Source organism: Cydia amplana, chromosome 12 (assembly GCF_948474715.1).
Source record: "Cydia amplana chromosome 12, ilCydAmpl1.1, whole genome shotgun sequence".
NCBI lineage: Eukaryota > Metazoa > Arthropoda > Insecta > Lepidoptera > Tortricidae > Cydia > Cydia amplana.
The window spans coordinates 1,839,090-1,864,713 of record NC_086080.1 but is presented as its reverse complement, the minus strand read 5'-3'; the positions used below and the strand labels follow the sequence as shown (position 1 = coordinate 1,864,713).

Sequence of the window (25,624 nt, the reverse complement as noted above, 5' to 3'; positions counted from 1 at the left end):
ATGCGTCTAGACGTGTCGGAAATATGACGTCTTGGGAAAAGCCATCCATTTTATTTATTACTTTTATTGGAATCATACTTATTAAATTGATGCAAACTTTGTGCCGTTCACTCCCTATCAGATATATATTATATACAGCGGTGTTCACAAATATCTGAACAGATCCTCTATTAAGGCCAGCCAGACGGGACAATTTAATCAGGTGGCGTCGACGCAAAAATGAAATAGAAGGACATTGACTCGCCGATTTCACTATGAAATTGTGTACGTGTGGACGCTAGATGAGATGATCAGAAATTTTGAATTTTGGAGCAAAGTAAGCACATTTAACGTAGCTCAAATGAATCCCAATGACAGAGGTATAGGTAGGGGACCCCCTTGTAAATCAGGACGATTTACAAGGGGGTGCCCGAGCCTCCCGACTGTCCAATGTTCCCCTACCTCCTCTACCTAAGGGATTTCTAAGACAAAATAAACTTTACTGCACTAAGTACAATAATGTAAGTACACATGACGTAATTAATGGTTATCTGGAAGAGTTCGCTTTTTAGACCGTCTGTTTCGTCTCTGTCGTCAATCACTTGTGTTTCTCTGCAAATGTTTCTTTTTTCAAGTGTGCAAAAAAGAGTACCTATCCTATCTACAAGTTATAGGGCCAGATTACTTATCATTTATATCAGTATTCAAACATCGTAATCTCCAAACTAACATGTCCTTCCATTAAACCAGTAACGAGGTACTAACAGCACATTTGACTGTTGGTAGACCTTATTATGTTGCAATAAGGCTTACGTATGAGCGAATGTTTTGACGATAGTACAGTCGGCATCAATATATAGGTGGATAAGAGTACGCATCGATAGTATGCCGAATTCGACCATGTAATAGTAGGAAGTGCAGTACCCAAGAATTCACTTTTGTCTCAGGCACAATTGTTCCTTGGTTCAGCCTAAGCTGATCTAATACCCTAGCCACGAGATTCACTCTTGACTAACCCCAAAAAAGGGAGCGGGGAAAGGCTCCGGAGGTCCAGTTTGCGTTCTAACCTATCTACGAGTATATAGCACACGTGTCAAGTTTAGTATGATTTTCGTATAAATTAAGGACAAGGAATTTATTTATGAAATAATAATTTCACCTTTTCATTAAAAAAAAGATTTTTGCACAAAAAATTAAAAATATGTCGCAAGTAACACGGCATACAATTTGTGTGTTAAACCTTAGCTAATCTCACGCTCTTGCCACGTGATTGGTAGATTAGATACTTTGGCAGATTATTTTATCCATTACTTTTGTTTTTACTATGACAAAACGTTTAATCATCAAAAATGTAAAATTATACAAAAAAAGGATGAGCAACAACAAAAACATGGCGCTAGTGCAGAGTGGAGGTAGACGGGTTAGATAGGGCTGCACCGTCATTTGAGACCGAAGAAATGGTGGATGGATTTGAATCTGACACACTCTTGTCGCCGACTGTACACACGGAGACGAGTCCATCAAGCCCATTAGTGCTCGGACAGTCGGGCGGGAAATTATTGATTTGCGCCTAATTTCCTCGTGACTGGCGATGCCTGCGGGCGGGGGGCGGGCCGCGGTCGCGCCAGGTGACTTTGATCACTTTACTATCTACAGTTTAAATTACTTATGCATAGTTTATGACGGTCTTCCGGTGACGGAATATACAGGTGGCCCAAAAATTCTTACTTACACGTCTGTTATAAAATTAAAACTACAATCATTTACTTAACTAAAACAAAATGTAGTAAACGTATTACTGGTGCTCGAGGCGGTCCCAGTACATGTCATCTTGAAACTTAAGTCATTGTCAATAGAGGTGACAGCAGGGTGCCATCTATTGGGCATTAGCACGTTTACCTTATAATCTTCAAAATATTTAATCTCCTTTAGCTTTGTACACAAACGCAAACGTTTGTTAAAATTATTAACAATATCCGTTTGTGCATCAATATAAGTATTTTTGGGCCTCCCTGTACTGTAATGATGTGACCCTAAATGCTGCTTATGACCCTTAAATTGACTACTAAAAACTCAATTGCTGAATAATTGGGTGATCACCAGGTTGCATTGACTTCATGGTATTTTCTTAAAGTGCTGACCCTAAGTGTTAAAATTCAAAAAATATCGATAAATTCCAGGTATACATTGGTTAAACTTATGTACAGTTTACATAATAAACACTTAGAATACGGAGTACCTATATTTATGCTGAACCCTTAAAAACTAACTTAACTACGTAAACTAAACTGCTTAAATTGGGGTGACCATCAGGTGTATTTTATAGTATTTTAAACTAAGTAGGTATAGGCGAGTAACGGCCCACAATGTTTATTTTGAGTGAACATTCATAATTTATTACACTTCAGTACAGTTCAGGTTTACAGTTTTATCTTCAGGCCTTGAAAGTTACTGAATTATCTACTATGTAATTTAACGACAGCTTTTTTTAAAGTAAGTACCTACACTATATGTATAATTTTTCTACATTTTTACATGTTATGAATTTATCTATTTTTTTATTGTCACTTCCATGACGTTGGAATAAAATTTACAAGTTTTTGATGCTCACGGAAATTGCTTCCAGTACGGATATGATGGTCGTTCTTGTCTACGTGACAGCGTGATATGTTTGTATGTAAAGGTTTTATGTTACGATTAATCACTGCTAATGCTGCAGCGATATCTGAAATGAATAACACCAATCAATTACGTTAGACAATAGGTTTATTCACCCTATGTATATGCAAACTTTTTTGTCCCACATTGGTCCCTGCTGTTATAATATAATACACGTCACACTGTCGTGGCACAGGATCGTCACATTAATTTTTCTTTATGTTATGTTCACTTGGTAATTAAAGGAATTTACGAGTAAAACAAATATAGTGTACAATCGCGTGACGTTTTTTGGTGTTACGGTTATGAGGCATGAAGGTTTTGGTGCTTCTGTTTACATATTTATTTACCTCAAATTATTGTTGTAAGTACCTACCTACAGTCGTCATGCAACGGTTTAAACCAGTCCTATAATTTCCAGTAAAAAATAAATAAATAAATAAATATTATAGGACATTCTTACACAGATTGACTACTTAAGTCCCACAGTAAGCTCATGAAGGCTTGTGTTGTGGGTACTCAAACAACGATGTAGGTATATAATATACTAATACATAAATACATAGAAAACACCCAAGACTCAGGAACAAATATCTGTGCTCATCACACAAATAAATGCCCTTACCGGAATTCGAACCCAGGACCGCGGCTTCACAGGCAGGGTCACTACCCACTAGGCCAGACCAGCGGTCAGATAGATATCATCGACATTACGCATTACTATTGTAAACTAATTATGGTCATCAATTAATTTAGCAACATTAGTCATAGCAAAACATTATTTCCTACCCATGTCACGTACGTTCAAAGGAATTATTTCATTAATATTGTGATAGGCCATATTACTTGCGTATATTTACAAAATAACAGTAAACATTAATTCCAAGAACCTATAATTATTATTTATTACATATTTAAATCCGAGTTCTATGTAAATCTTGTTGTCAGAAAACTGCGTTAAATTTCAGCTCAGCTGCTGTTGTTGTTTTCAAACAATAAGATAATAACAACAAATGTATAAACCCAAAATGTATAGCAGCGCCATTAATGGGTTAAATAATAATAACTATTCAAAAACCATCGCTGGTTTATCAATAACAATTTCAAAGATAAATACTGACTAGCTTTATAATTTCTTCTTACTGCAATAATTTAAGTCTTTTAATTGTAATTCTTTCTATGATATTATTGTTCAGTTCTCTAATAACCATTACCATTATGGTTTTCTAGATATTTAAGATTATCAGTGTCTCCTCCACGGAACAGGCATTGTTTAGTGTGTAGTTCAGTAAAAACAGTATCCATGTGAATATTTTTTCAGTTTTTTTTATTAAAATTAAAGTAATAAAGCACACATACAACTCTCACCGCTTCGTTTTGGTAGAAATATATTATGTCTTGGGAATTCTCATGTTTAAAGACTGTACTTACTCAAAAATTTACACGCTTGGAGTTACTTTAGACCTCCACATTTTATAAGTACCTATTACATTTTTCTCTGATATTGGGTACCTTTTATATCTCCATTTTTTAATGGAGAGGAGACTAAATTATATCTGTCAAATTTTAATAGTTATAATGTATTGTGTGATCACTGATCAAAGAATAAATGTGTCAAATTTAATTTTTATCTTGTCGTCTATCCGTCTACGGTCACGGAACAAATATTTGAATTTACTTACATTCTCCCTAACTCTACTAACTTCCGTCATAGGTAGGTAATGTTTAATTTGTCATTGGGTTTTATTTAATTTCTTGTATCTTGTTTTGTAGTTTCACAGTGCCTTGGTTTTTTATGTAATACTGTGACACATATTTGAGTAATAAATAAATAGGTAAAGGTCAAAATCAAGCCGTAAAATTTGATCACCGACGTGACACGTAAAGTCAAATAAAAGCTTGTGAAAAACTGCCCATTCGAGTTGACCAAATTGTTAAGCAGCTACCATCAATCAAGTTTACGCGTAGGACGTCTTTACGACTTACAGTAATCTGTAAGTCGTAAAGACTAATAATAAGTCTAAGATGAGGTAATCCTCATAATAGAACACACATTATGTGTCGTATACAATATGATGACTCGCACAGCTCGCACTCACCACAAATACCACAATCTACTCGTATATCCAGTTTAGCCATAATTCAGTTAGCAGTGCGTTAAGCAGTCATTGAACAATCCGGAATAATTTAGCCTGCTTTTACGATAACACAAGCTGGTGGGAATCTAGTTCCATGGACGCTTCGCCACTGCCACTTTTATGAAGTACGGGTATACAATAGTCGCACCATTCAGTATTTATTCTGTGAAGATGTTTAGCCGCATGCGAAACCAGTTTTTAGTGTTTTTACTATACACAAAAATATTTTACATTGGGAGTTATAAATGTATAGTAGCCATATTACGTTTGCAAGAGAACGCCTTTCACGTAGCCATTGGAGTAAGCGCGACCACTTATTTTATCACCGCATGTAAAATTACGAGGGCATATGCGCGGGATTAAGTTTATATGCAACATCTAGTGTGTTAAGTGATCATTACGGCTCGGCCATAAAAGCTTTAATAGTTGTATTCAATTATTCGTACCAGAAACCGCACTTCCAAGGCGGCTGACGTTTCAATTAGGCTTACACAAGCTACTTTGATGTGGAATGATGTGCCAATTTTAACAAGGGCGTTTTGAGGCAATAATAATAACTTTCTGCAAGCGTATTGGGTATTCGTAGGACTTCGACTAATCGTTCAATTAAATTACTTGCATATTTTTGCACGCAATTTATTTCTACCCTTCAACACAAAAATAAATACAACAAACCACTACCACTAACGTATACTGAGTGTATCCGCACTTACATTGGTTTTTTGAGCGTATTGGACTAGCCCGCGCTCAGGTGCCTATTAGAATTATATGCCAATGCCTGACACATTTTTGTAAATAGCACGTGCGGTTTTACTTAACAATAGACAAAGGATTAGCCGTTCGGGGCCAGCTACATAACGACTATACCTACAAAACTCGACACGAGTTTCGCCTCTCTACGAGGCATCATCAGATTTTTTGCGGGAGAACACGGTTAAATTTTTTTCGTCACCCTAGGCCCGTAAGTGAGATTTTCTCCCCGCTACGCGAGGAGAAAATCTCACTTCCTGGCCAAGGCAAGACGTAAAACTTTAGACAAACCACGAGCGCTAATTCGTAAAGCCCCAGAGATCGCATATTTATGGCAAACAAACACCCGCGATCTGGAGCATTGACGAATTCACCTCCCTGTATGTAATGTACTATGTATTATTATTTTTCGATGGCTGTTGTTAGGATTGTTAATTGTTATGTGTAGTAGGGCAAAACAATTTGAAAGAGAGAAATTATAAGTAAGTAGGTAGTTCTTTCTTGAATTGCTCTTTATATTAAGTTTAACAAAAGTGGAGCACTTTAATATAATTGAATTACTTATAATAGGCGCTTCAAAGAGAGCTAAAGAAAGTTTTGAGTCTAGGTTTCTGGATTCTAGATTTGTTTGCTAATTGAGTTTGCGACTTCAAGGTTTTTGTTTAGGTACCGATCCTAACTTGTAGTACATGCTCCTACGTACCTACCTACTTTCCAAGTAAGTAGGTATTTTATTCCCACTCAGAACACTTGCACAGTAAGAAATCACACAACAAGACGATTTATACTGAGTGCCCCAAAAATATTTAAGTTGTTTTTATTTTACTGCGGCATATTTTGTATAATATTAACAAACTTTTGCGTGCATTTGCAAATGTGTGAGCGTTTGTGTATCTGACCTAAAGGATAATATTTTAAAGATAATTCGTACGTTTTATTTTAGTAATGAATGAAGTTTTACATTTTAATAATATTTTGTAAAAGACCTGTAAGTATTTTGGGCCAATGTGTATACCTACATTACCTACTTATATTACTTATACATAAAACCGTCGGCGTCATTATTATTTAGAACTTTTATCTACAAAACATTTTACTTAATGATCTTGGTATACGCTTTTAAATACGTCTTACAATTAAGATTTTTTGCGCCGGATTGGGTTTATCGTAAATCGTAAATCAAGTTAATGATCATTTATTGGTTAATGGCCTGTTTAGAATGCAAGACAGTAACGATTATAAACCTGTAAACACTTCATCGGCTTGTGTCATTGGAATAAAGTAAAAAAGTGTGTAGTTACCTGTTTGTGGGCAGATTACTTAGTAATATAAATATTATCAATTTGAACATTCAAATATGTAACACTATACCACCATCACTTTTGACACTGATAGATCGTATCCATAACAAATTCAGATCAAACGTATAACCTGTCATTACAATCAGAATACGCCTCATGGCCTACAGTTGAAAAAACTGTATTTAGAACTTTTACTGAGGTAACTTCTTAGCTTAGACCTTAAACTGTGTTCGTATAGTCTACATTGTATTGTGAACATGCATCACTTAATGGCAGTGGCCGTGTGTAGGTAAATTAGGTAACTATAAAAACTTACTGTGTGGGCTGAATGCCATTGTCACAAGTGTTATTGCGTCACTTACCTGACACTCTTCTTGAATGTATATAACCATAGATAGGTTATGCTCATACTTGAGGAGCACAAAAAATACTTCCATATTTATTTCAGTGCCTACGAAAAAATCTGTTACTATTGAATAATTTTCTCATTCCATCCATCTTTATCACACTCGTTGTTAAACATAAGGTCGTCTCTTTTTTCAGTGTGCGGGAGATCGTTAGCACGTGCACATTTCTCGCTTGTCCAGCCGTGACCAAAGGCAACTTGTCCAATTTGTCACATGGTAAGCGCTTCAATTTTGGAACGCCTATAACCTATCTAGAGTTATAAATCATTGAGTTTAATTAGTTAAACACACACATATAACAGAACCACTAGTGTAAATTTCATTCGATCGCGTGAGGAGCGTTCACGTTTGCGTTATGTCTATACGTATGGGATTTTGAACAGCGCGCCAAGCGGGACGTTTTGGAAACTCATAATCAAACACAAAATGACACTTAACGCGTTTACGCGTACGTCACGTCACGCTATCGAATGAAATTTACATTAGAGTTACTGGAATGATAAAGATATAAGATAAAAAATATTTATTTGTGAGTTTTGTGACGATCACAAAACATGTGAATGGACATACAAATTATAAGTTTAAAAATTTAAAATACGTAAGTAGGTCTATGAAATTGAGCACTCTCTTATTTTGCCATTGGATCCTAAGAAAATCGTTCACATTAAGAAGTCAATTGAAGACAATGAAGGAGATTGGCAAGAAAGGATTGCAAATTCTTACCTCATTTATTACGACGACCTGAACCGTTGAAAAAACCGCTTTTTCCACATTTTACCCTCTCAAGCTCGTATCTGTCGCAATCCTTTGATGAAAATGTAAATTTTCCTGCTTCGTGCATAAACATTTGGAATTTGTAAGATACGTTATACATAGTATATTTTGTAATCAGGATTGCTTGGGTAAATAGTCGAGTCTTTTTAAAATTTGAACCACTGCCTATACTTAACAACAAAATAATAAAACAGAAAGAGATGACAGGACCGGTTCGAAGGACCATTCAACATTTAAATCTCCATACCAAAATTCATCTAAATCGGTTCAGCGGTTTAAGCGTGAAGAGGTAACAGACAAACTGACAGTTACTTTGGCATGTATAATATTAATAGGGATGATATTACATTTGTATGTATATCGTCTATATAGGTACATATGTGTGTAAAATTTTAGGCTAAAACAAGCTAGGGTGGCTTTACTGAAACTGATACAAAACACACTATTTCTTTTCTACGAAATATATAAAATATTGAAGACCGTGTCGATGAAATACTCGAACATTCCAGTTAGCTGAAACGTTGTTAAAACATGAAATAGCGTTGCATGGCTCCACACCGTTAGCCGTGTAAAGGTTACCCTGGCCAGAACAATTCCTATTTCATTTTACGAACAGAGCTTATATCAGCCATTATACATTGGAATAGTTGTCGTACGAAAGAAATAACTAAGGCCATCGGAACCCCTAGCGTGACGAGCGTTCGCGTTTGCGTTATATCTATGTTTGTATGGCATTTTAAACAGAGCGCCAAGCGTGATGTTTTGGAAACTCAGAATCCCATACAAAATGACACTTAACGCAAACGCCCTACGCGTTACTACGTCACGTCACGCTATTGAATGAAATTTACACTAGGGATACCCAGAGGCACCCACGATTAATTCTTACCGCGATTACCGTGGCCAGTATGATTCATCTAATACCTTTAAACGAGCAATTCTTGTTTATTTATTTATTTATTTATTTATATATATATATATATATATATATCGGGGATCTCGGAAACGGCTCTAACGATTTCGATGAAATTTGCTATACGGGGGTTTTCGGGGGCGAAAAATCGATCTAGCTAGGTCTTATCTCTGGGAAAACGCGCATTTTCGAGTTTTTATATGTTTTCCGAGCGAAGCTCGGTCACCCAGATATTATTTAACTAACAGAGCATTTGCCTTATGTTATCCATATACACTGAAATGGATGTCTTTTACGAAAAAAAGGTGACTAGAGTCCGTCTGAGCTAACTTAGCACCGACTTGAACAGAAGAAATTGAGGGAGTGTCATTATAGCTATAAGAGATCTAATTTTTTTTTTTAACTGATCGGCGATTGGCTCTAGTCACACCTGATGGAAAGTGAAGACAGAGCCTAAGATGGAGCTCTCCGGTTCAGTAATAGCCTATTCACTCTAGCTTTAAAGATACCGAGGACATATTTCTCAGGGAATACAGATGACGGGAGCGCATTCCATTCCTTAGCCGTCCTTACCAAAAAAGACGAGGCAAATCGTTTTGTGCGGACAAATGGGATATTAACCACGAACGGGTGCATTCGCTCCCCGCGCCTGGACGTCCGATGATGGAAAGGGGAAGGTGGGATCAGGTCATGCAGCTCTTGTGCGCACTCTCCAGAATGTATCCTATAGAACACCGATAGACATGCGACTCTATGCATGTAAAAGACCACATTTACTATGACCTTCCTGAGTCCATAATTCGTTCAGCAATAAGAACACGAAGGCAGGAAAGGTCAAGAATATAAAAGCATCTACGCTCGTTCAATCGTTCTGCGAATTTATTAATATGCAGTGTGGGGGACTCGCGAGGGTTACTTGCCTTTTTTTCTGGAAATTGATGATAATAAATGATAAAATACGCGTGGGTAACGAGATATTACGATTCCGTGAACCGTGATGAATCGTATTTCGTTTTATTATTTCAAACATTTGGAATATTAGATGTCGTCGACACGCTAGCGGAAGTTTAAAACAGTCTCTTTCACAAGACCGAGGAGTGTATGGCAGGGTTCGAAAAGATAATTATCAATGATAGTTATTAACTTGATATTTATCACGATAATCATCGTGATTTGTATGCCTGATAATTATCGTCAGGATATTTATCGGATATTTATTGGATAATTATCGCGATAATTATCAAAAATACTATAATTATCTGGATAATTTCGAACCCTGTGTATGTGTATGCATATTTAAGAAGTAGGTAGCATATTATGTACTTAACAGTAGGTGAATACAGGCTATGGGTAATAAATAGATTGATTTGATACTATCCCTTCCCCCCCCCCTCAGTGGGCATCCCCTCTCACTACTAAGTAACCAAGATCCTCTGTATCTATCGGTTGCGAGTGTTCTGGCCGCAAGCAATCGTAAACTGGAGTGGGTGCCGGCGGTTAAATTAATTAACGATATAAAAGGGACATAAAGGGATTTCGGTTCTAATCCGATCTTGATAATTCTGTTCTTCTGTTCCGTATACTGATCGTGAAAGAATTTACAATGTAGAACTTTAGTACAGGCTAGTTAAGAACTTGTAACATACAATTTTTTTTTAAGTGAAAACTTCTTTAGCGGCGCTGGGCACTTTTTGAGGTGGGGAAAAAATGATAAACTCGAGACAGCGTAAGGCGATCACGTGACCGTAAGCCCCGTAAGGTGGCCACTCATAATTTAGATGGCAATTAAATCAATAAAGAAAAACTCAATGTTATTTGACATTTATGTTGCTGACTCCTTTTCAAAACCTATACCTACTTACCTTTTTTTACACACTCTTTACCTATGTTCAAATAATTTGACGTCATGTCATGGCAGTATGTAAATAAACATGTCAATGAAAAAGTGTGATCTTATTTGAGAAAGATAATAATATATTATAAAAAAAAATAGAATACCTCCGCTAAACGTATGTATCGTGTTACCGGGCGTCGGTAATATAGTGAGGTGAGTTTTCACTTCTATCGGCACTCCCGGAGTGCAACCCGTTGTTTTTTTTACCTAAAATTTAGTTTGAAATGTTGATTTAGGTCCGAAATCAACATTTCAAACAATTTTATTAAAACCATTCGAAGTTAAATATAATCAAACACAAAGGTAATCGACCACATGCTTCGTCAAAACACAAACGTATTTTAAATACGTTTCTATATTTATCTTGCCAGTTAATTAGTGGTAGATTATATAATGATGAAGCTAATGATATATTTTCATTAATGGCTTAAGTTCATTTTAACGCGACTTATTCTTTGTTATGAGTTTGGTATTTAGAATTAAATATATGATAGGATTCGGTACCTACATGTAACGTGACATTACGACTCATTGTACCAGTATAATTGTATTACATTTGACTTTTTCGAGTTCTTTAAAGCTAGTAGCGTCATTAAATTTTATCTGATTTGGCCTTCAGTTGAAACTTTTTAATTTGGCTCCAGAAATTTCTCCAACTTACACGCATAGGTAAAATTATGTTAGGTAGCGACCGACCTGTTAATTTCGCATGTTTATACAAATTATAAACGCATTAAATATTATGACGAGAAAATCTCTACATGTTCATATTGGGATGGGATCTATCATCTGAACATTATTTAAACGCATTAATGGGAGATATAGTTAACAATTCAGTTCGGTGCACGCACTCGCCGCGAACGCACATGCGCACGATATTACTTCACTTTATTTTGCATTCTTGCTAGTGGTTCCCAAACTTTTAAAATTTATATTGTTAAATATGCAGTGTGCCTTTTGTAAGGAAGTCATTAGTGACGGCGCTTACTGTGTGAGCTGTCGTAATGAAATAGGCTTTTGCTGTGCTCAAATTACGGAGGCGGGATATAGAAAGCTTGGAGCTGACCGAAGATCAGCATGGAAATGTCATAAATGTCGAAGGGATGCATCCCCGGCTCAGGGGAAACCAGCTGACAAAGTTGAGGCATCACTGGGCCATGGTTTACCATCAGAAATGAAGGTGAACGTGCCGGCACGGGCTAAACCCGCTGACATGAAGGAGGCGTTACCAGTTCCAGCCAAAGAAACTAACCTAGATGACGTCATGAAGAAACTGCAAAGCTTGGAAGCACATCTCTCCTGTCTTCCTGGACTGGTCCGAGATGTTGGAATCCTTAAAACTGAATTGTCTGAGGTCAAAGACTCCTGTAACTTTGCAAGTGCGAAACTTGACGAATTTTCTGGACGACTGGTTCAAGTAGAGCAAAGAATACCTGAACTGGAAGATGTCGACGACAGATTCCAGGCGCAAAACAAAGAGATACTTCTAATAAAGGAAGAACGTGCGCTTATTAATCAGCAGATGCGTCTTAATAATATTGAAATAAAAGGAGTCCCATTAAAAAAGAACGAAAATCTATTCTCAATCTTGATGAATATTTGTGTGGCTGTTAACTTTAATGTGGAAAAGAGCCATATTAACCACATATCCAGAGTTCCTATTCACAACTCCAATGATAAACTTATAATTGTGAGTTTTATTAACCGGTATATTAAGGAAGATTTAATAGCGGCAGCCAGACTTAAGAAGACCCTCGCGGCGGAGGAAATCGGCTTCCAGGGGAATACCCAGAGAGTCTACATAAATGACCACCTCACACCCGAGAACAAGAAACTATTGTCACTAGTCAAATCGTCACTAAACCAGAAGGGATACCTCTACGTGTGGGTCAGATACTCTAAAATTCACGTTCGGAAAGACGATAGTTCTAAAGTGCACGTAATTAATAACGAACGAGATTTAAACAAATTGCTATGAATTGTTGTATTTTCAATTTATCGTCTAATTATGTATTTTGCGTCACGTTTTTGCTTTTGTTATTATTGTTAAATATTAACATTAAGCGAATGTGCTTAAGTTTGACGACCGCTGACTGGCCCACCTGGACAGTCTTTTGTTTTGCGCTCGATCTTATCGCCAGTTGCATTTGCTACCTGTTGTTTACGCCTCGCTCACTGCTCACTGCTTATCTCTTTTTCTCATATGCATTAAATATTGCCTATAACCATTTATTCTTTCGCACTTATTACACCGGCCTTATGGCTTATTATGATTATAAAATTGACTCGCACGCACTTAGTATTTTTTTCATAATGAAAGTACCGTTGTCTTTGTCTGTATTGGATGATGCAGTATTATATTTACTCCTGTTTTTACTCAATTTTAGGCATAAATTAATCGTAAATAGTTAGTACAGTAATGGATAACCACCCTTGCATTTATTATCAGAACGTTAGGGGGTTGCGGTCTAAAACTTTAACATTTTACCGCAATCTTAATAGTACGGCTTCTTTTGATATCATCGTTTTAACGGAGACGTGGCTAGTGGACGGTGTGTTGGACTCCGAATTGTTCGACGACCGGTTCGTCGTCTGGCGGCGGGACCGGGATCTCGCCCTGACCGGTCAAAGCCGCGGGGGCGGTGTGCTCATCGCCACCCGTCGCGAACTACCTGTGACCCCGCAGCCGACGTTCCAGTCGTCTGCTGAGGACTTGTGGGTTACGCTGTCGCTCAAGGACAACTTCAATAGGTTAGTAAAAGTACATTTGTGCGTACTGTATTTGTGTAATCAAAATAATGGTAACTCATTCTCACAACAACTAACTAATTTCTTAATTAAATTAAGTGAGTTAATTCTAAATCGTCCAGATGATAAATTTGTAATAATAGGCGATTTTAATATGAGCGGTATCAGGTGGATTAGCCGTGACTCGGTGATGGTTCCATCTTCCTATGCTAGTAACGACGAATGTAGCTTAATTGACGAAATTCATACTCTAAATCTGAATCAATATAACGGTATTTTAAACCGGTTCGGTAAATTACTGGACTTAGTATTATCTAATGATTTTTTACGCGTTAGCGGTTGTGCTGCACCCCTAGTTCCTATCGACCCATATCATGAGCCCTTAACTATTCGAATTAAGCTTACCACTGTCGTCCCGCTTCATACAGCCCCTCGGGTTAAATATTTTTACAACAAAGGTGACTACACGTCTATTAATAATGAGCTAGCGACTGTTAATTGGGAGAATGAGTTTTCTGACCGTACTTTAGATCAAGCTTTGGATTTCTTTTACGTAACTTTTAAAAAACTTAGGAATAAATTTATACCCAGTAAAACAATTAAAAAGGATAATTATCCGGTATGGTATTCCCTCTCATTGAAAAAAGCAATCAAGGAAAAATACAAATATTTGAAGAAATATAAAATATACAAGAATTTATCAGATTTAGTTTCATATAACTTTCTTAGAGAAAAAGTACGCAAATTAGAAGATACATGTTTTACTTCGTATATGCACCAGATGGAAAAAAATATTACCACTAACCCAAAACAATTTTGGTCGTTTGTGAAGTCTCGTGCATCCTCTCAGGGTTTACCCAGCAGCCTTAACTATGGTAACAGAATATTTAATTCAGGTTTAGATATTTGTAATGCTTTCTCAGATTATTTTTCTACCACCTTCGCAGCCTCAAGCGTAAATATCGACTCACCCTATCCTACTAGGTATGACTCAGAGGCTAGCTTAAATAGCATTGAAATTAATCCTGACGTTGTCACTAATATATTACTGAAATTAGATCCCTCAAAGTCAGCGGGACCTGATGAGCTACCTGCCCAGTTCCTAATTAACTGTGCTAAGAGCTTGGTGTGTCCCATTGTTTTACTCTTTCAGCGTTCATTCGCCGAGTGCTCAATACCCTCAATATGGAAGTCGGCTTTTATCACCCCCGTGCATAAAAAGGGTCCGAAAACGGAAATAACTAATTATAGACCGATATCGAAATTGTGTATAATTTCTAAAGTACTTGAAAAAATTGTATTTAAACAAGTATACGATACTTTTAAACATTCTTTTAATGATTATCAGCACGGTTTTTTGCAACGAAGGTCAACTGTATCCAATCTTGTTTTACTGAATGATTATGTCACTGAAGCATTGGATGGTGGCCTTCAGGTAGACGTCATATATACTGACTACAGCAAGTGTTTCGATAGGATTGATCATAGGTTACTGATATCCAAGTTATATGACATGGGAATACATGGGGATTTACTGAGGTGGTTCTCCTCGTATATCAATAACAGGTCTCAGGCTGTCGTAGTCAATAACTATATATCTGGATGGGTGTCAGTCCCAAGCGGCGTCCCTCAAGGGTCCCTGCTCGGTCCGTTATTATTCAACATTTTTGTTAACGATATAGGCAAGTGTTTTTTGCACTCTAAACTTCTTTGTTTTGCGGATGACATGAAAATCATTAAAAATATAAAATCCAATTATGACTCAATGTTATTGCAATCCGATCTAGAACGTCTTGATGAGTACTGTGGAATAAATAAGTTAGAGCTTAATCCCTCCAAGTGCTTTTCGTTAACATTTTCCCGTCAACGCAATGTAACTCCCACATCATATATAATAAAGGGCTACCCGCTCGAGAAAATAACGTATATGAAGGACTTGGGTGTTATTCACGATTCTAAACTTATATTTGACAAGCATATAGATAATATTATTAGTGGAGCACTAAAAGCGCTAGGTTTTATAATGCGAAATTCTGTATACTTCACCCAAGCTAAAACCCTTAAAGTGCTATATTGCGCATATGTCAGGAGTAAACTGGAGTACGCGTCACAGGTCTGGAACCCTTGCTATAATACTTACATTGACCGAATTGAACGCGTTCAGAAAAAGTTTATAAAATATTTATGCTATAAACTGAAATATCCCTATAGTTCATCCAATTATTTAAGTATTTGTAAGAAACACCATCTAGTCCCTTTGCGAAAAAGACGTGATATATCTGACATTACTTTTCTCCTGAACATCACCAGTGGCGTAACTGACTGTTCCGAGCTACTTGGTAAACTTTCTTTCAATACTCCCTATCGTTCTAAAAGGTACTATCCCCCATTATCTGTTAAGACTGCATCCTCCAAGTATAGACAGAATAGCTTCCTAGTTCGTGCGAGTCGAAGGCTCAATGAGCTGTCGAAGGAACTTGATATCGATATATTCAATTGTAAAGTTCCCAATGTAAGGCATAGTTTGGTTGAGCGGTGTTTTATGTGAGCGACCTTCCTACCAATGTATTTAATTCATGTATACTTTTTGTTTTTTTTTCTAATTAGGCGAGCAAAATGCATTAAAATTAATTTATTCAACTAAGTGTATTGGCGCCTTGATAGCGACATTACATAATTATGTATTATTTAACTGTATACCGTTATGATAATTTTACTTTATTTTGTTTTCATCGCTCGAATTTTGAGACCTCTGACATTCCAGGCGCTAATGTACTAAGTAGGTATTAAACTTATTAAACTTAGGATCTATTGTAAGGCTTCTATTGCCATTTTCAATTATGTTTTTTTTCTCTTTTTTTCCTTCTCTTTTTGTACGCATGTGTGTGTGCGTAGGTGCTAGCATTAGTTTTAAATTTAATACTTTGTAACTACCTGTGAGTTCCTGTAATTGGCTTCCTGTTTTTAATATTACTATCTATTTAAAGTTTGTAGCTGTTGGTTCTCCTTAACATAAATAAATAAATAAATAAATAAATTGCTGGTCGGTATTTAAGTGATATTTAACTCCGTCATAAATTAACAAAAAAAAATTAATTGAAATAAAATATGTGTACAATATCTAGCTGCAACATTAGTGGATAAAACAACACAACAAATACTAGTAGGTACATTGTACTATTTTTACAAGTAGGTAGGTGTTAATTATTCCCTACAGTTTGGTTTTACAACTTGCGAAACGCTTATTGTACCATAAATAAAGACATCGCTTTTTGTAACGTTGTTAGAGAATGGCAGTGATTTGTATTCCTTATTCCGGTTATCTTGCAATTCTAAACACAAACAAGATACTAGATAACTAACTAGTTAGGCATTAACTAATTGGAGGTAAGTAATACCTACGTAATGTGTATTATGAACGTGACAGTAACGAATCACGAGCCCTCGGGCATCAGCCGCGTAACCAACCTTCTACCTATGAGAACATATAATCACTGTAACCAACCTTCTACTCTACGCATAGCAATCGCTTATTACACAGCATACGATTTATGCCAGCCCTTTCACGAAAAATTTACGGGTGTTACGATTTCAATGCGTGTTTTTTCGAAATAAGGGGCCCGATTGTTAGTGTTCCGTACTTACAAAACTTTTTCTCGGAACACTTATTGTTTTCTTTAGATTTGGATAAAATTTGGCTGGTTTTGATTTTTTGTGTGGGATATAGGTACGAAATCACAACTTGTCCCAAGTGTTAGGTACGGCGAAATACCATAGGTACTTTTTTATAACTCAGTGGACTAGGATTTTTAGGACATACGGTGGAAATTACGTTTACCTATAGGTCGGTATTGTACAGAATAGGGAACTCTATCTATCCACCAAATATTATCTAAATCTGACGAAAATTTCGACAACGAAATAAAATCGTTCCAAATAGTGCACATATAAAGTGTCAATGTATCTAGGAATAAAAGAAACACTTAGGTACCTAGATTTAAACTAGCACTTTTTGCATTATAAATAAATGTTACTCTTGTGAATAATCCTACCAATATTTTTCCTGAAATACATACTATAAATATTGTAGCATTCGCATATGTTATCATTTCAATATTTTACCTTATTTATTACGATTTTTTCCACAGAACGGATTAATTCGTCTTTACTCCGAATTCGGTTGTAACGATAATAACAACTAACCAAAGGGCCTCTACGTTTGGATCTAGATCCCCACGCAATGAAAGACCGGGATTTATAGACTCGTGAAATCCAAGAAGATACAACTATCCAACTTAGGTAAAAGAGCGATAACTAAACGAAACCGAAAATGGAAGTCACCAAGTGTTATCGCGGTCTAAAAAAAACATGTGTTTATCAATTGTGCAACAGCAAAATCGACGATATTCCTATCTCTAGATAACATAACAGCCAATCTCCGTTGAATATCTTCATTTCCGCATCCCAAGCGCTATCAAGATTATCCCACAAGAAAAAATATTTGTAAAAACAAAAGCTATTCACTTTTATCAACGCATCGCTGGGGGGTGACTGAAAGGGTCCCTTGAATAGGCACGCCGGAGGCTATCAGTCTTGAATGGCTATTAACCACCTCGGGCGACGATAACTATGAAAGGGGTATTATACCCTGTTTGTTCCTCATTACCTGTTCCTGCCGGTAAGCCTTCGGTGGATCTGGCTCGGGACGTTCATTCACGTAAGCACTGTCACTCACTTCACTGCCCGGAGACCACAAGTCTGGAGGCTCATCGCCTTCATACTCAATAACGTTTAACGAAGTGTTCCCTTCATGAAATCGCCACGGGACTTTGACATTTTCCTGAAGTTCGCGCGGCCGACGCCGCTTATGCCGCACTTTATGCCTGGTGAACCTTCCGACTTCACCGCCGTCTTCTTCAAGCATGGCTTTGTAGAGGGAATCCAAGTTGACTTTCAACTTTTTTCTCGCCGGCGCGGCGGTCACAGGCTCCCTGGTCAAACCCTCCGCATCCCATAGTTGTATTCGTAGTATGTTGTCGTGCGAGGGTAGGTGTGCGCCCGCGAGCGCGAGGATGGCGGCGAGGCCGAGCGCGCGCGCGGCGACCATCTCGTCCGGAGGGCGCGAGGCTACTGAGGCTCGAGCCGCTTTTCGCGCGCTTTCCCGATAACGCCGCGACATCAACGCGTTGCACTTGTCCGAGGACTAGATTCAGAACTCAGAATTCTATTCAAATATAATTCAAATCACTCACTACAAACTTAAATAGATGTCATATATTAAAGAAAAAGTGACAAAGCCGTCTAGTGGTGAAGGCCGGATTCGTACCGGCGTCTTTAGCAATCCGGGCTAACGCCTTGAACCCCTTGGCCACCCGCCACGGTGGAACCCGTCCCAATTTCTCAACTATATGCCATCTTACTAAGACTAGGCGTCTTTGACTCACTAGTCACTACACCTTATAAAACAAAGTCCCCCGCCGCGTCTGTTTGTGTGTATGTTCGCGATAAACTCAAAAACTACTTAATGGATTTTCATGCGGTTTTCACCTATCAAAAGAGTGATTTTTGAGGAAGGTTTAGGTGTATATTAAATTGTTATGGTTTTGTTTAACTCATGCGAAGCCGCGGCGGGTCACTACTATTACTTACCTACTCTATAAATTTGAAATTTATTTTTTGAATGAATTTTCGACTAAATTCGATTTCAATATCGTATTGGTACGTATGTACCAATACGATATACGACGATATGCGACGTAGTGTAAAAAATAAGATTCATTCATGCATGATTGAAAGCAATTTAATTATTAAGTACAGCCTACAATATTATAAATTAATTATCATTGGTCTCAGGCACGCACAAATAGTTTTGTTAATGTAAGAGAAAGCAGAGTCGAAATTATTGATAAGAAATGTATTTAAATGTACAAAGACTTGACGCGACGCTAAAATAGCTAAATATTAGCTTTGAGTACCTACGAGAAATACGAGAACGACGCACTGATAACCATATTGAATCATAATCCGTACCTACTGATTGTCGTTGAATGGACATCCATATCGATTTGTAATGTACCAATGATAATATGTACCTACTTATTTCGTTATCTAATCTAATGCGTGCTCTATCACTTACCATCATCCAAACCTACAATCTTGCGTAAACCTTATTTATAAACACATACGGTTCATTTTTGATCAGTTAATAGTATGTACATGTAGTACTATATTCGTCATATAAGATAAAATAAAACAACCTGTTGAACTAAATAAATTATATTTCCGATAAATTATAACATAGTTGTGACAACTATAAAATTAACATTTGTACTCTTATCGAAATTAGTAACTTCATAAAGTTGATACTTAAACTAGTTTTCGCAACACTATACTTAATATTGCAACAATAAGATAACAAAATATAAACGCTATTTGATTGCAATAATCGAAATGATTCCGATTTATTTAAAAAAGTATATCAACTAATATTTCTATTAGGTACATTTACACTTGATGGTACGGTCAAGGTTCATTTTTCGTACCATTTCGTACCTTGTCACAGTGACAATAGTATGAGGTCCCTAGCGCCTTTCATATTGATTGTCACTGTGACAAGGTACGAAATGGTATGGAAATTAAATTATGAACTTCGCATTTTTATGCAAATACGATTATGCATCTCTTTTGTATTTCCATACTCAGGAAAGAAATGCAAATCAAATATTGGCACTAATGCGAAGTAATTTATAGTTCGTTTTTTTTAGCATTAGAAAGAACTTGCAAGAAGGTAAGCGATCTTGACATGTCTTTTAATTGAAAAACGCTTTTTAAAAATCAAAAACTATTACTTATGAAAGCAGAAAAATATAAATGATCGTATTAGATTCATAATTGTTACATATTTGCCGTAACTTACTTTTAAAATGTGTTTTTCAATTAAAAGACACATCAAGATTGTTTACCTTATTTCTAATGCTAAAAAAACGAACTAAGTGTCGTGAAATGTACATAACTATAAAAGGCAACCATTTAAACAACAAATCCCCATAACCTAATCTTAAAATGCTTGTTCTCAATTTCAATGGTGTAACCATTTTTTCGCTATTATTTTGCTAATAACCATTAATGAACAACAATATTTTCTAATTATTATTGTAAAAATTACTGAATAAAAAATATTATAAAGAAAAAATTTTTATTAGTTATAAGTTAAAGAATCCCAATTAAGTAGGTAAGTCCTTTTTGTTTAATAAATTATGAAAATTATATAAGTATGAGAACCTGCTAATCATGTGTGAACTGTGTCATAATAGAACATATTTTTATGATTTTAATTTAATTTATAATTCACGTCATAGCACACAGTACACGCTACACAGTTAGGCCTTATGTTACACAAAATTTTAGTACTTAACGGATTAACAATGAAACAACTGATTAATTTACCAAATCAACAATAAAAATACATTTCATATTAATTTTAATTTTGAAATATCAAAATACACAAGTTCTACAAAAGGTCTCTTTTCACTATGTCTAACTTTACCTCTTAGTCTTCTTATAATACTTAGGCATTTATAAAAGGTCTGTAAATGTAAATGAACTGGGTATTCTATAAAAAAAAACTGTTTTTGTGAATTTCTAATCAGGAAAATAAAAAGTTTAGTTGGAGATATACTGTTATGGCGTTGTTCATAAACACGCTACAACCGTCAATTAGCTATTAATCATTTGTCTTTATGTCATTTTGACTTATGTGTTTGTAAGAAAGGGATAAAACGATATTTGTACATTAGTATTGCGTGGATTTTGGCAAGAATCAATAGAGGTAACACAAGTTTCGGGGTGTGGCAAAAATATACACCGTGGGCGCGAATACTCCGACCAAAATTGACGACGGACAGCGATAAGCTGAACACAACCAAAATTAAGGAATTTAATGTTAACAGATTAGAATGAAACAGCTAGAGATTAACCTTGCAAGAATATATTGCGATATATCTCGTACAGTATAGTTATTTTCGTTACAAGTGCGAAAAAGAGGAAATTCGAAACGAGTGGCGATAAATTAAAACACGACCGAAGGGAGTGTTTTAAATCGACACGAGTTGCGAATTACCTATTCGCACGTGTATCGAACAACGTTTTACAGTACATATGGCACTTTAAAGTTTCGACATACGCACGAAAAGTGCTATTTTACGCACTAGTGCGGAAAAGTAGCCCCATATGTACTGTAAAGACTTTTTCACCATTACATTATGTTAATTTTTTAGGCCACTTAGCTATCAATGTATGGTTAAAGTTGGTCGGGTCATTTAGTCCCACGGTGAATATAAATATACATATTATATTTACATATAGGTATATATGATTTACGTGTAACTAATATCATTCTACTGAATTGGTCGCAATATTATTAGGTACCTACTACTACTGCTAACGTAGAGTTCTAGTTTATTTACTCGTATAAGTAAGTTAATTTAGTACAGATAGTGCATATGGATTGTTTCTTGAAATTAAAATTCATGTTTTTACATACATGTTCGGAATGAATTTTAAAATACATAAAATATGTTAAAATATACATAATTATTTACTACAAAAGTGAACTCCTAATTCAGTCCGAATTATCTACAAGCTATATACAAGTAGATAGAAAAGCAGTATACAGTTTATTAATACATTTTAATCCTTAAGGCGAGATATACCCAGGGTAGTTTGTGACATTAGGTAGCGAGCTAATAATCAATTTAATCAGGGAGAAAAACGGAGAATACGTTTTTATGAAGAAGCGGTCGACTATTTAGTTCTTTTTTTAATATTACATTTAATAAAGTAATTTCTTATGATCATATTCCATAGGTTTACAATGCCATATTTCCTACTAATGGACCAGCAGCCTAAACTTTTGAGGCCGAAACACCAATCAAGACTTTTAAGCACTTAAAAGTTGAAAAGTTTTAACATCAGCGACAAAGTGTCACAATGACCCATTATAGCACTTGGGCGAAAAGTATAATAAACCTCGTACGCACATGGTTACTAAACTAAAAGGAACAAGTGTGAAGTTCTTGTCATATTTTTTACATTATTAACCGAGCGTTAGCGAAGGTCTCCGTTTCAACAGCAGCAGTTTAAGTAGTAAGATATAATATTTTCTATCATTTTGTTTTATGGAAAATATTAAAAATACTGATTTAAACCTTCACGATTTTTACACAATATTAATCTATAAATCGAATATCGTTAGTGTTGTGTGTCGACAGAGTAACATCCGTAGTGCGCAAAACGTTCAAGCTGATAAACAAGACCAAGTGCCGGTAGTTCGAAAAACTCGCGGGGAAGATGTTGATGTCAACTTTAGCCAGTCTTCTCCGAGACCACGGGGACCACGCCGTCCTCGAAACGGCGGAGGTAAATCTTAAAACTTAGATACGAGACGCGATTAAGTCCCGTTGTACAATTTAATAATATTTAAAATGGCGGAAATTGGGCTTTAAGCGGCGACCCCCGTGGCAGAGGGGTGAGCCAAATGTTTTTTCGCGAAAGTTGCTCAATATAACCTGTAGGTATATTCTCACCGTAAAATATTGCCGGGAATAAAACAATATTCTATACAATAGCGGACTGGTTTATGATAGTTTTTCTTATTATCTGATAGAAGTAGTAAAAAAAAGTAAATGCAATTGAAATACTTTAGGTATCGAAATTGACAGAAATGTAACAAGGAATAGAGAGAAAATTTAACTAAAGGGACGACGAACTTTTGGCATGAAAAATCATTGCCTGAATTATGAACAAAGAATACATTATCTAGCCCATTATTGTCATAGTGAGCTTTAATTTTGAGCCCGTAATATTAAAACTAAGATTTTTAAAGCGATAGTATAAGCGGTGGTATAATTACAATACATTTCTGGTCCCCATTAACTAATTTCGTTCCGATTATTCTTGGACAATCTGTATAAATAATAAAATAATGGCTCAGTTTTTTATCTTTTGTCATTTGTGACCAAAATTACAATCACATACTATTATCAATTATGTATGTTAAGACATTTGAAGTATTTATTAGTGTTATGGTATGAATTTACTTATCAGGAAAAAAGACAGATAATTATAATTAAACACATTATTATGTTGATTTAACACAGTATTAACTTACCTACCGTTTATATAGGATAGGTAATATGGTCATTTTCATTTAGTTATTCGTAGTACAGGATGCTATTATTACTTTACTTACATACGAAGATAATCCATACAAATAGTAACTAATGGTTACATTGCTAAACCGTGTACTTATTGAATATATGTATCTTATGTATATAAATTATGTAAATATATCACATTATTACATGTTTAGCCCAGCAAGGTACTTAATAATAGCAAAGATTTGATTGTATAAGATATGTAAAGTCTAAAAAAACGTGTCCCGAATTTGGCAGCGGATAAGATGGTGCTGTACGGCACCAAACATAGCTATATAGTTTGTGAAAGGACTGTCTCATTTCAAACATAGACAGAGAGAATCATACTATCTTTGTCTTACGCTAGTATTAGCCCCCAAAAGAAAAGGATGAGTATAGTTTTTTTTATTCTTATTTACTGACAAATTTGGTTTGACCAACTATTATGAAAACTGAAATGTCAAACGTTAGCTTAAGGAAAACAGAAATACCGTCTAACATACGGAGCCGTACACCGCCATCTATTTGAGCTGTCAGATTCGAAGCACGAATTGTAGACTTAACACATTTATAAACCATGTAGGGTAATTCGCCAGTAACTGGCCACTGTTAGTAATTGGCCACCAAATGAATTATATTCAACTATAAACAGAATTCATTTTAGTATACGGTTTCAATAACTGGCCAGCCTTCAATAATAACCGCCTTATACTAAAATGCATTCTGTTTATAGGTGAATAGAATTCATTTTTAGTTTATGGCGGCGTTACTAAAAGTGGCCAGTTACTGGCGAATTACCCTATGTTGGATAATAAATATGAAATGTAATATATCTATGGGGAAGTATATTATTGCATAAAGCATGTATATTATTAAGTGATATATTTTGATATACAAGCGCTAATCAAACTATAATAACATTAATAACAATTATATTTATTAAGTATTTTTAACTGGACTACTGATATTAGACTCTGACCACACTAACTTTGCACAAACTTGGCAGTAAGAATGTATACATATACCTATAAGCTCTATACTTGACGTAGCACTTGGTATGAAAAGTTAGTGTGGTCCGACTCTAACCTCATTCTATATTTTTTACAAATAAATATGTCATGTACTTTTTCAACTTGAATACAATATTTACAGCTAAGTACAACCTATATAAACCGACCCTCCTTTAGACTCTACTAGTTATATACATATGTATATTACACGCATCTAAAATTTACTTAAATTGTATATAAAACAGAACTAAAATTTTTGTTAGCACATACCAGCGACTCACTAGGGGAGTTCACTGTTCGTAGGCTCTTTTCGCTACATACGGTTTTTCCCGTGTTATCGGCTACGCTCGTAGCGCGTAGCTCGCGCTGGCACTGAATGTGTTAAAGGAAAAATTCATAGACTCCGGCAAGACTCGAACTTGCTACCTTTCGGAACACCGCTCCAATCGCTCTTAACCAACTGAGCTACCAAAGCTTACCAGAAGCGTGGGAATTTCTCCATTCCCTCCTTTTTGTTTACACGCCTTAGACAGGAGCAATTACCTTTAATATAAAAAAAATATGGTTTTCAAGCCAGCAACACGCTGGTGACTCATCCGGAGTTACAATAATCATCATAATAATTTTACGGTTTATTATTCAATGTTAGTATGTCTCACAACAGTTTAAATTCGAGTTACAATGATCTTCTAGACTTCGTATTTTTTTTTTCTAATTTCGCTCAATTAGAAAATTGGCACCATCGCCCACACTGTTAATTGACAGTTCGTAAACCTTATTACAAAGGCATAAGGTCCACCGATGGACAGTTTGTTTATACGCTTTAATACCCAAGTTCTTTATACTAATTGATCAATTC

General features: G+C 35.9%; 1 protein-coding gene across 1 annotated transcript in view; it reads right to left on the bottom strand.

The window, feature by feature from the left end:
- The window catches only part of LOC134652810 (G-protein coupled receptor Mth2-like), a 125,488-nt gene extending 106,717 nt beyond the window's left edge, over positions 1 to 18,771 (bottom strand). Inside the window, exon 1 of the mRNA XM_063507980.1 lies at positions 18,229 to 18,771. Within this exon, the coding sequence (XP_063364050.1) occupies positions 18,229 to 18,741 (513 nt within the window). The 5' untranslated portion in view covers positions 18,742 to 18,771. The remainder of the gene's footprint in view (positions 1 to 18,228) is intronic.
- Positions 18,772 to 25,624: the final 6,853 nt, after the last annotated feature.